This window comes from Mesoplodon densirostris, chromosome 2 (assembly GCF_025265405.1).
Source record: "Mesoplodon densirostris isolate mMesDen1 chromosome 2, mMesDen1 primary haplotype, whole genome shotgun sequence".
NCBI classification, from domain to species: Eukaryota; Metazoa; Chordata; class Mammalia; order Artiodactyla; family Ziphiidae; genus Mesoplodon; species Mesoplodon densirostris.
In genome coordinates, this window is record NC_082662.1 from 21,162,413 (window position 1) to 21,174,540 (window position 12,128).

Sequence of the window (12,128 nt, forward strand, 5' to 3'; positions counted from 1 at the left end):
AGTCTGGGGCCTTGAACGCCAGAGGGAGGATTCTGAAGTTTGCACTAGGGGTGGGGACAGCAGTCACCGATCAATTGGGGGGCCGAATAGCAACACAGACCCCTTCCAGAAGTCGCTTCGGGACTAAGCGCGGAGAGTGGCAAGGAGGCCGAGACCAGCGGCGGATGAGACCGGGCATTCCTCAGGGATCTCCAAGCGCAATCAGCTTTTCCCCAGGGCTTTGACAGGCGGGGCCGTGGCCTCGGGTGGGCGTGCCTCCTCCCTCGGGATCGGCGAGTGCGCCGCCCCTCCCCCGCAGAGCCCTCGCTCGCCCCGCCCCCAGCAGGGCCCGCCTTCCGAGGGCGCGTGCCGCCGCGGCTCGGTGCGCAGCTGCTAGGGATCGCTTCCGGGGGGCGGGTCAGCGGAAGTGAGGGCGGTTGAGGCTGGGCGGCCCGCTGTGGTAGGAGGGGCCGTGAGGTGAGTGAGTCCGGAGCTGCAGTGTGAGGTGAGACTAGGTCCGAGCGCCGCCCCGGAGCGGGAGTGTGGCCTTCCGGCCCGGCCGTCGCGCGGCCTAGTGCTGGGCGCTGTGCGGTGCCCGCGGCTGCTGTGCCCGCGCCGGTTCTCGCGGGAGCCTGTGTCGTCCGCCTCACTATGTCAGGGGGGAAACTGAGTCCCCAGGGGCAGTTGCTCGCCCGAGTCACCCAGCTGCACCAGAGGCTTCTCGTTTCGGCCGCCTCCTCGCTCCTTCCGGGACCCGGCCCCGGGCCTGTGGGTCCAAGGGCCGCCCGAGCCGCGGCGAAAACTTGGCCGACCTTGGCCCTGTCGGGTCGGGCTGTTGCGGGGGAGGGGAGGCGTGTCCCGGGCAAGGTCCCCGCGGCGGCTCCCCCGGCGCAGAACTGCGCTGAGCGCGGCGACCTCGGCGGGGACCGGGGTGATGCGTCCAGGCCCCGCTCGGGAGGCGCTGCGTCTCCGGCGGGGGACCGCGTGTAAGCACTGGGGCAGCAGCCTTGGAAGGGGCAGTGCGCGCCCAGAGGTGGTAGGAACCAGCCGGCGCGGCCAGCGAGCTGGGGGCGTCTTCTAGCCAGACGCTTGTGGAGGGTTCAAGGCTAAGTCGGCGTTCTCGTTGGTCCGTGTCTTAACTGAACAAATGCTCGAGTGCCTGCTGTGTACTGAGCGAGCGCTGGGCTGTGCCTGGGAAGTCCCCGCCCTTCGGACAAACTGCACAGCACACCGTTACCTAGTTACTGCTGCTCGAAGGAAACGCGGGGTGCCAGTCGGGGAAGGGGAGGTGATGCTTGAGTTGCGCTCCAGGAATGATTAAGGATGAGCTTGGAGAAGGGGGTGCTGGTGTTTCGAGCAGAGGCAGTACTGTGGACAAGGCCATCGAGGGGCTGAAAGGCCAGCGTGGCTGGAGGGCAAGGGGAAAGCAGGTGTGGCTGTGAAGTGTGCAGGGACCAGAGTGGACAGGCCTTGTAGGCTGCGGGGAGTTGGGTACACAGGGCAGAGAAAGATGAGGTTGGGCCTGATTGGGGACGGCCTGCTGGCCATGCTGAGGAGTCTAGACGTTATCCTCTTGGCTCTAGCAAGCAGAGGGGGTTTGAAGCATGGCAGGGATATGATTAGCACTGTGTTCTAGAAAGGTTCCCCTGGCTGTCGTGTGAGGGTTAGGCCCAACTGAGTTTGGAGGTAAAGTTTGGAGAGGAAGTGGCTGCAGTGACTAAAGTGAGAAACACAGGGGAACAGTGTTGTGTGGAGCTTGTGGCAGCCACTGAAATTCAGCAAAGAGCCTGGCACACAAAAGGACTTTGATAAAAGGCTTGAATTTGCTGAGAAGATGAGGCCCGTGCAGGAGGCAGCAGGGTCTGCAGACTTTCTACTGCCGTGACCACTGAGTGACCTTAAACCAGTCCCCTCCTCTCTGGCGCGTCTTTTCCTCATGTATCGTAAAGTGAGTGATACCTCCTCTCCTAGCGGTAGAAGAGAGACCCTCCAAGGGAGGTTTCCAGAAAGAGCTGCTTCGGTCAGCGCAGCCCAGCCCCTCTTCAGAGGCTGCCCTTGGCTCCCCAGTGACTTCTTACCCAGGGCATTCCCAGCCCTTGTGACTTGAACCACCGCCCCCCCCCCCCGCCCCGCTATCTACCTTTGCGGCCTTACCATACTCTGCTCTTTACATATCTCTTCACATTCCTTTCCTAGACCTGTGGTGGTGTTGCTGTTTTCCTTCCCTTCTTACCCCCTCTGAACTCACCTTGGGGCCGGGGACTGAACTCACCTGGCCACCTGCCTGGTGTGCCTTTCTTAAGCAGTGATATTCAGCCTCTGCTAGAATTATGTAATCAAGTCCTATCTCTCGTCTAGATTATGAGTTCCCTGAGAGCATGGCTGCGTCTTACTCCTTCCATAGCCCCTACAGTGCCCAGCACAGGGCCTGGCACAGAGTGAGTATTGTTAGTGTTTGATGAACAAGGGACTGAATGAGCTCATTGACTGCAACTGCTCACCATGCAAGGGCAGCTGTGAGGAATCCAGTCAGCGGCAACTCCACCCATCTGTGTCTTGCTTTAACAGTTCATTAAGTACTTTAAAATCCCGTTTCACTAATTGACTCTTAAGGTAACTTAGAGTGGCAGCTCTTCCTGTCATCTTTTTACAGATGGAGAAACCAACATTCAGAAAGGTCAAGTGACTTGCCTATGGCTACTAAGCCAGTAGATGGCTGGGCCAGGATGAACACTTTTGGCTCTTTCCCCCTGTAGCCCAGTAGACTGAGTTTGGCTACCGGTCGCTGGCTGTTCTTTGTACTGTTGTCTGTTTTACCTCTTCCCCTTATGGGGGCCCAGCAGCGCTAGGCTGGGTGGCACATGCTGGCCTTTTTACATCTTATCCCCAGGAATGAATGTTGGGCTTGGATGGTACCTACACTCTGGCTTTCCCATGAGCTTTTTTAACTACCAAAGGGTTCTGTTTACATCTTAAGAAGTTTGCTTGTTGTTTTATCTTTCTTATCAACTTAAAAAAATTTTTTTTAATTGAAGTATAGTTGATTTACAATGTCATGTTTCTGGTGTACAGCACAGTGATTCAGTTATACATATATATTCTTTAGAAGTTTTGCCTCAGGAAACCTAAGGGCTCAGGAAGGCTCCCAGGGTTGGCCAAGCTCATATAGCGAATCTGAAATAGAACCTTTAAGGGTCTGGATTTGTTGAAGCCATTGTTGGGTGAGGGCAGCCTCTTCGGCTGGTTTTCTCCCCCTGTGAAATGTCAGAGAAGCCTCAGCGTTAGTCATGGCTCTGCAGGGCCTGGTTTTGTGGGGCTTGTGTGGTGGCCACTGAGTCTCCTGTGGGGGCTCTTTCACAGGAAGAGGAGTCTGGTTCCTTAAGATGGCCTGATATGAAGGCGTCACGCCTCCTGCATCCCCAAGCCTCCAGAGCTACCCTGTGGCTGCCTTGTCCTTCAAGTGCAGGAGCCAGTCGAAATGTCGGGAATGGAAGCCAATGTGGTAAGGGGCATTCCCAGGGCAAGGGTGTGGTGGGGAAGGTCAAGCATTGGACCTGCTGCAGTTCTGAGATTCTCAAGTTAATTCTTCCCCCACCCAGGCCTGGAATTGAAGGGTCCTCCCTTCCATCCCCTCCCCCAAGGCAGAACCAGCTATGATCTTGGGGCAGTTAAGGAGTCAATGTGTTTCCATCATTCTGTGCAGAGGGAAGGGAGGGCAGCCTGGCTGATCCCTACACCCGGCTAATTTCTCACCCTTTCACTGGACCCTCCCAGCATTGACTGTGCCTCGACAGCAGCAGGTGTCCCCTTAGGTGGCTGGCCAAGGTGAAGGTTGGCCCCTGCTAAAGGGGACAGGGAGAGAGTATGGGGACAGTAGTTGGATGTTCTCTGAGGTTGTGGCCGTCCCTGTCTCTTTCTGCTCTAGACCATCCCGATCTGGCAAAACAAGCCGCATGGGGCTGCTCGAAGTGTAGTGAGAAGAATCGGGACCAACCTGCCCCTGAAGCCATGTCCCCGGGCATCCTTTGAGGTAAGTGAGCTGGAAGGGCAGGCGGAGTAGAGGCTCAGAGTATATGGGAGGCTGGTGCTGCTTCTGTGCCCCAGACTCCTTGGCGTTGCCAAGGCAGGTTGCTTTCCTGGTCACTTCTTCTAGCTACCTATTTTCAGTGTTTCCCTGAGGCCATTACGCCCCATCCTCTTCCTTCTGGCCAAGTCTAGCCATTCCTTTACTGGGCTATTTCAGTCTCACCTCTGTGCCTAGGGGGCCTTTAGTACCCACTCTGCAGCACAGATTCTTGTCTGGCCCAAGTGAGTAAGACCCCCTTGTGCAGTGGAAAGCTAAGTAACGTTTATTAGTCCCAGCTGCCTCCCTCTGAGAGCTAGTGGTTAAGCATCAGCTCCAGGCTAGATGGTTAAGGTGTGAGCATTTGGGGAGCTGGGACACAAAAGAGATACTTCAGCTTTCTGCCTACACAAGGGAGACAGAAATACATGCCTGAAAAGATGTGGGCCCAGGGCGAAACAAAAATGAAGGAGCTGAGTTTGTATGTCACATGGCTGAGCTGCAAAGTCTGTGTAGGAGCTTGATCTGGAGTCTGAATTGGTGTCAGGGTTGGTATTAGTGAGGAATGGGTTGCGGGGGTGTTGTCCCTTGACCCAGATTGCCAGTCACTGTGTAGGGCAGGAAGTGGCCCTAGCTGCCTCAAGCATCAGGAGCAAAGGGAAGGACAGCTAGGGAGTGTGAGTCTGTCAGGGTTGCCCCCACGCTCGGCTGTAGCCCCTCCAGTCCTTTGCCTGCACGCTGCTGGGCAGAGATGGTCAAGGGCACGGGCTCCCACGGAGCAGGAGTAGTATTAGTAATACTAGCTAACATTGACTGAGCCCATACAATGTGCCAGGCTCTGTGCTAAGTACTTTATATATGTTAACTCATTTAATTGCCAGTAGCAGAGGAGCACTCTGGCTAATCAAGGAAAGCAAATGGAGGCTTCCCCTAAATGGCCCATCTTAGCATTAGCTCCTGGCTCAGTGGAAGTCCTCCTCTGTAACCCTGGAGTATCACTTCACTACTGTGAGACCCAGGTTCCCTATCAAAAAGCCAGAGCTATCAACTCCTGATCTACCTACCAAACAGTCTGTAACAGAAACATCTGAATTTAACTCATGTATAGGTGGATTTTTGAGAAATTATCTCTAGATTTGTTGTAAATTGATTACTTTAAATATTTGAAGGGAATCTTGCTGATTTATTATTCTTTAATTTACCCATATAAGAATATTAAATTATGAAAAGTAAACAAGGAGAAAGGGAAACAGATTACCTATAATCACACAGTCATGACACAATAACTGTTAATGTTTTAGTGTAGTTCTTTTCCATCTTTTTCTAAATGCATGGTTCTTTCTTTGTTGTAATCAGTAAGTACATAATTGAACCTTCCTAATTTTTCATTTAACATGGTGTCACTCAGTCTCTCTGTTCCCTAGTTGTTCATTTGGGTGAAGGAGCTATTTTAAGGAGTTACATTATGATTCCTTTTGTATAATTATTTTTTTATTTAAATCTAAATAGTCAGATTATCAAGTTTGCTTCTAACAGTGTTTGTTGCTGTAACATGTAGATCCCAGTTAGCTACAAAGGTGTTGTAAAGAGCTTGCCAGGAGAAATTTCCTGTTGCTATAACAGATTGTCCATGTCCTTGCACCTGTATTCTCACAACCAGAAGGCAAGACACTCTTAGGCTGTGGGCATCTCTGTTAAAAAGTAACTCTGGCCAGTACCACTGAAGACCCCTTTGCTCTAGCCAGGGGTCAGCAGAGGGCCAGAGAGTAAATACTAGTTTGGCCAAAAAGTTCATTGGGTTAGTGAATACATTCAATAACGTTCTTGGTGAAAATGAAAAATGTCATTTATTTTTTACTTAAAACCGAACTAGGGCTTCCCTGGTGGCGCAGCGGTTAAGAATCTGCCTGCTAATACAGGGGACGCAGGTTCGATCCCTGGCCCTGGAAGATTCCACATGCCGCGGAGCAACTAAGCCCGTGCGCCACAACTACTGAGCCTGCACTGTAGAGCCTGTGAGCCACAGCTGCTGAGCCCACGTGCCACAACTACTGAAGCCCGCACGCCTAGAGCCCATGCTCTGCAACAAGAGAACCCAAGACAATGAGAAACCCGCACACCACAACGAAGAGTAGCCCCCACTCACCACAACAAGAGAAAGCCCAGGCAGAGCAACAAAGACCCAACACAGCCAAAAAATAAATAATTTTTTAACCGAACTAACTTTTTGGCCAACCCAGTATTTTAGGCTCTGAGCCATACTGCTCTCCATTACAACTACTTACTTCTGCAGTTATAGCTTAAAAGCCACCACAGATGATACTGAAACAAATGGGTATGACCATTTTTCCAGTAAAATATTGTATATAAAAACAGATCCCATCCCTGCTCTCAGCCACCATGTTTTGCTTAGAGGATACAACAGGCTCATGACTGGTGTTTGCACCTTCCCATCCAGTAGCCAGAGTAATCTTTTAAAACCTCAAATCTGATCCTTACTTACTCAGAATCTTCCAGTGGCTCATTATTGATCTTAGAATCAAAGCTCCTAATTCACTTTCCAGTCTCTCCCAACTCTCCACCCCACCAATCCTGTTGCAGCCATGCTGAATTACTTGTAATTTCACAGACTCTTGCTTCTGGCCTCTTATTCAAGCTATTTCCAACTGGGACCTCCTCTACGAAGACTTCCCTACACATTAGGTGTTCCTCCTTTGTATTTTGCCCAGTCTCCAGTTGTTTAATCATGAAGGCAGTAAATGTTGATGAATTTTGCTTCCCTACAGACCCTGCCCAACATCTCTGACCTCTGTCTGAGGGATGTGCCCCCAGTCCCTACTCTGGCTGACATCGCCTGGATTGCTGCAGATGAAGAGGAGACTTATGCCCGGGTCAGGTAGCGGAGGCAATAGCCTGCCGGCTGGGGAATGAAAAGCTTCTTCCCAGATGAGGTGGTAGGCAGCAGGAAGAGAGAGAGGTGGAGGGCAGCAGGAATGAGAGCTGTGGGCTCAGGGTGGGAGCAGAACCTGGCTGTATTACTCTTGGAGTGGATGAAGGAATTTTGGAAGCAGTGCAGTGGCCCGCTCTCTGACACACTGTCTTTCCCTGGTCCAGGAGCGATACACGCCCCCTGAGGCACACGTGGAAGCCCAGCCCTCTGATCGTCATTCAGCGCAATGCCTCAGTGCCCAACCTCCGTGGGTCGGAGGAGAGGCTCCTGGCCTTGAAGAAGCCAGCCCTGCCGGCCCTCAGCCGCACCACAGAGCTGCAGGAGGAGCTGAGCCACCTGCGCAGCCAGATTGCTAAAATAGTGGCAGCTGATGCAGGTAAGAGCCCCTGAGCTAGGACCAGGATATAGCAGGCTGTTCCTCTTTGCTTAGCTTTTGGACAGGATAGGGATAAGGATGGTCCTGGCTTCGGGAGTGCTCGGGCCTAGGGCTCTGAGGTTGCCATGAGGCCTGGCTAGCCTGTTATAATCTTTGGATGGTTTCCGTCAGCCATTTTGGGGCTGACTGGTTGGGTTAGGAACAAAATCTTCACTTAACCTGGGGCCCCAGGCAGATTCCCCGCCTTGGCCACAGAAACCAACACTCTCTCCCAAGTGTCTTTAAGATCATGTCTTCCATGAGCGCTCATGGCTTTCCTTTTCAATATGAAAAATAAGCATTCCCCACCACTAAGAGACATCCCCCTTTGTAAGCACCTATCTCCCCTTTCCTTGCCTTTTCCAGCAGAGACCCTCCACCCATTCCTCCACCTTTCTGTCTGCAGTTAAGGCAGAACCACTGGAAATGAATGGGATGACCAGATGCAGGAAATACTAACAGGTGGATCTCTGCCAAGGTGTTCAATGTTTAGCCCTCATATTCCTCCCATTCTCACTGTTTTGGTCCTCACTGACTCAGAGTCATAGCTCCCAAACTTTGTCAGTTGGTAGAACACATAAAAATCACGGTGTTCTCTTTGAAATCTTCATGTATTTAATTCCCTCATATGGCAGTTTTATAGAGGAAATGGACCTGAATTTTCCATTTATATTTGTTGGCTACTTTTTTGTCCCTAGAATGTTCCCTAGAAACTTAGAAATTGAGGAAATTCTATCCATTAAAATCTGGGCACTAGGAGGACCATCACCATTCTGGTTTTTTGCTTCAGAACAATTCTTTCAGTCACAGATAGCTGGATTCAAAGGAGCACAGTCAGAAGCACTGGCCTAGAGAAAAGGACAAATTCAGGCCTTGGTTCTGCACTGTTGCTTCAGTCTAAAGAGTGCTGTCACTCCACAGCCCACTGCAGAATGGGAGCTTTTAGGAGGCAAGGCCCTTATGGGGTGGTTTTCTCCTGCGCTCCTGGAACACTGGAAGAGCCCAGTGCTGCTACATCTTCTTGAGATCCTGAGAGGGGAAGGTAGTGGAGGAACCCAGGATGTCATGGTGTCAGCCTAGGAAATGAATGTTTGGTAGGCAGTGCTTGCAGGGAGATGTAACTGCTGTGTTTTAGCCCCAATGTCCATCCATGCCTATTGTTTTCTCTTTCAGCTTCGGCTTCATTAACGCCAGATTTCTTATCTCCAGGAAGTTCAAATGTCTCTTCTCCCTTACCTTGTTTTGGATCCTCATTCCACTCTACAACTTCCTTTGTCATTAGTGACATCACCGAGGAGACCGAGGTAGAGGTCCCTGAGCTTCCATCAGTCCCCCTGCTTTGTTCTGCCAGCCCTGAATGTTGCAAACCAGAACACAAGGCTACCTGCAGCTCGTCTGAAGAAGATGACTGCGTCTCTCTGTCCAAGGCCAGCAGCTTTGCAGATATGATGGGTATCCTAAAGGACTTTCACCGGGTGAAGCAGAGCCAAGATCTGTAAGTATATTATAAGGGGCTGTGCTGATCTGTTTATTGTTTAAGTTGCCTGTGGCCAGTTATCTAATAGAAAGTACTTACATAGTAAGTCCTCAATAGCAGTCATGTGTTATTTCATTCACAAAGCTTGCTGCCTGCTTGCTAGTGCCTGGGTCCCCAGTTTGAGGAAAGAGCAACACTTGGTTGGGGTGATCTAACCCAACCAAATGTTGTTAGACTAATAGGGATTTTACAAGAAGGCTCATCTAATCCAGCTTCTGTCCCCCAGAGGGGCTTCACCACTTCAGTTTTCATACTGCTAGTGACAAGTGTCCCCATGCCCCACCCTTCAAAACATAATTGCGTAAGTTATTTTAGTATCTCAAAGAAGTAGACTGACTTGGTGAAAGGAACATTTCCTTTAAACACAGTGGTCCATTATTCAAACCAGCCCTGCAAATTCAGAGATTTACGAACAAGGCTTTTGAGACTCCTAGGTAGTTCCTAAACCTGGCTGCCTATCAGAATTGCTCAGATTTGTTAAAAAATATATATATACCTTAAACTCACCAAAGCAGAACCCCCAAGGAGCAGAGCTCTAGGTGTTTCTGATGTCAGTGTAAGGGGATGTGGGAAGCACCTACCATGAGAAACTCATCTAGCAGAGAAGCCCTAGAGCTCCAGCCTGAGGGAGTCACCACCTTGTGGTGTTTCCCTACCGCACAGGACATACCAGAAGAGCTTATTCAAATGCAGTTTCCTGGGCATTGAAATATTTGACATCCAGACCTCAAAATCCAGAGGCCAGATGTGAAGCTGTTTTGTTAATGCCGTTAAAAAGCTGTTGGGGGGGGGGTGGGGAGGTGAGGGCTGTCTCCTGAGATGACGAAGTTCCTCTTAAAGGAATAGTGACTCACCTCGCACAAGGATCCCTTTGTGTTTTCTGGCCCCATTTTCTTCTGAAAACTAGACAAGGGTCCTGGTAGTCGATTCTGTAGGAAAGTTACTTTTACCTTCCTTTTCTGGCCATACGGACCCGCAGTTCTTTGGTCTCCTGCATTCCCAAATTCAGCTGCTGCTGCTGCTGCTTTGGGGCCACACTGAGCCTTTTTCTTCTGGTCAATGTTTTATAGATTGGACTCTCCAACTTTCTTATACCTGCCTCTTGTACCATATTAGATCTGTGACCCCCTACTGCCAAACCCTTCCTCTCACTTGTGTCCTGGGCCCTTTCCTCCTTTGTTGATAGAAGGAGCTGGGGGTTGATGACTAAGGAGCTGGGTTGATGACTAAGAACAGGAAAGTAGCCCCATCATCAGGGTTCAGAAATGTGACAGACTGAAGGCAGTTGCTCTTGTTTTTGTTTTCAAGGTTTAATAATCAATCCTGGCCTTTACATCTAGCATAATGACCAATAAAATGCTTTCATGAGGATGTATGTATTGTAAGAGTTCACTAGAATTTCAAGCAACTGTTTTCCAGGAAAGTACCTGATGTTATCAGGTAATTTGAACCTACCCTAATCTGAAACTGGTTTTGTTCCCACGGGTCCCTTATGATGTGAACATTTTACTGTAAATTCTGGATTGCTTATAAAAAACCTCTCAGTTTCCCTGACAGGGAGACGAGGTAATAGTAAATCCTCAGCACACCTTTTCCCTAAAATGAATAAATGTCAGAAAAGGCAAGAGTCATCAGTCACTTCCCCTGCTGACCTGGGGAAATGCTACTAAGAAAAGATAGGGCCAGAAGGTGGGAGGAGAAGCTTAGCCACCACAGGCCAATACCAACAGGTTTGCCCACATTTTGTAGCCATTTCAGGAAATAGTAAAGCCATGTCTAGTTAAGAGATGAGATTTGTAACTAGCAAGCTTGGTTTTGAACTCTGGATTCACCACTTACTGAGTGACTAATGACTTGGGGTAAATTCATAACCTCAATGGGCTTCAGTTTCCTCATCTGTAAAAGGATTGTAGTAGCTCCTACCTCATAAGAGTGTTGTGAGCATTAAATGAGATTGTATTCCAACACACAAAACACTGCCCAGGGCAGAGTAAGTACTCAATAAATATAAGCTATTATTGTGTCTCTAGGAACCGGAGTTTATTGAAGGAGGAAGACCCAGCCGTCCTTATCTCTGAGGTCCTAAGGAGGAAGTTTGCACTGAAGGAAGAAGATATCAGTAGAAAAGGAAACTGATGGCACTCAGCTCTGCAAACTCAGTCTCATGCTCCTGGAATTCTTTCAATAGCTGCCTTCCTCACTGCAGATGTTTCTGCCTCTCAGTAAGAAATCTGCAACAGTCTGGCTGAAAGCTAGAGCTTGGACTAAGAGAAGAGCTGCATTATATGTTTTTCCATACTTCAAACCTTAGCAGAAGCTGCCTGTTTTGAGCTGAGACACGTTACAGGTAATTGTGTAGGTTGGAATGTCCCAGTTTAAAGGGTGAGATAGAAGTTTCTGGTTTTTCCTTGCCCCTGTGTGAAAATAGGTCCTAAATGAATGACTGACTTCACTGCACTAGACCCCATAACTGGTCTCACTGAACACTTTGTGCCCAGCTGTCACTTACTCTCAGCCAGTTCCTTGCAGCAGAGCAGGGCTGAGGGGAGGGGGCTATGCTTATGTACATGTTCACAGGGCAGGGAAAATCTTATGCTGCTCCATCATGAACTGACACCAGTGCCCAGCAATCACTCTCTCCCCCTTCCCTGTCCAACACCTACATGTAGAGGTCGAGCCACTGGACCAGCTGACACGTGGGCTGCTGGGAGGCCTGGGCTGTTTTTTCTTAAATATATTTTGTAATACTGTACAACCAAATCTACCCTCCAAAGCCCTGGGCCCTCATTGGTTCCACTAATTGAAAGCTCTTTCTCTTCCATGGACTTTAGTTTAAGCCCAGTAGGAAAGAGAAATGGAGATGGGAAAGAGAGTACCATCCTTCTTCCAGGCCCTTGACTGCTCCTTTGCATTGGGCCAAGGTTTGTACCTACCACACCATGCATGACTCAGATGCCCTCAGGTCCCTTTTCTCTATGGTATGTATCCTGTGTGTTTGGGTTGAAGCACTACCTGACATTAAAGGAAGGATTTGGAGAGATATTGCATTTGCTGTGTCCATCTCTGAGTCGTGATCACCCAGTATCTCCCACAGGTATAGAATTTCTATTAATTTTAAGGTATATGAACTTCTGTAAACAGGTTCCTGGCTTCCCCTTGCCTTTAGAAGAGAAAGCTTCCCTAG

At 49.8% G+C, this 12,128-nt stretch overlaps 2 protein-coding genes across 7 annotated transcripts in view; one reads left to right on the forward strand and one right to left on the reverse strand.

The window, feature by feature from the left end:
* Positions 1-395: 395 nt before the first annotated feature.
* MTFR1L (mitochondrial fission regulator 1 like) lies at positions 396-11,984 on the forward strand. Of its 6 annotated transcripts, none has more exons than XM_060089193.1 (8): positions 437-456; positions 2,338-2,417; positions 3,340-3,481; positions 3,905-4,009; positions 6,829-6,938; positions 7,157-7,368; positions 8,581-8,902; positions 10,975-11,984. In XM_060089193.1, the coding sequence occupies exons 3-8, from the start codon at positions 3,458-3,460 to the stop codon at positions 11,078-11,080; spliced, it is 879 nt and encodes a 292-aa protein (XP_059945176.1). In that variant the 5' UTR covers positions 437-456; positions 2,338-2,417; positions 3,340-3,457; the 3' UTR covers positions 11,081-11,984. The 6 variants fall into 6 exon arrangements, with proteins under 6 accessions (XP_059945175.1, XP_059945177.1, XP_059945176.1 ...); XM_060089190.1 differs by having other exon boundaries at positions 442-484; XM_060089192.1 differs by lacking the exon at positions 2,338-2,417 and having other exon boundaries at positions 396-484.
* The window catches only part of AUNIP (aurora kinase A and ninein interacting protein), a 41,513-nt gene continuing 40,455 nt past the window's right edge, over positions 11,071-12,128 (reverse strand). The window contains 2 exon segments of the mRNA XM_060089196.1: positions 11,071-11,194; positions 11,197-11,208. Of these exon segments, the coding sequence (XP_059945179.1) occupies positions 11,142-11,194; positions 11,197-11,208 (65 nt within the window). The 3' untranslated portion in view covers positions 11,071-11,141.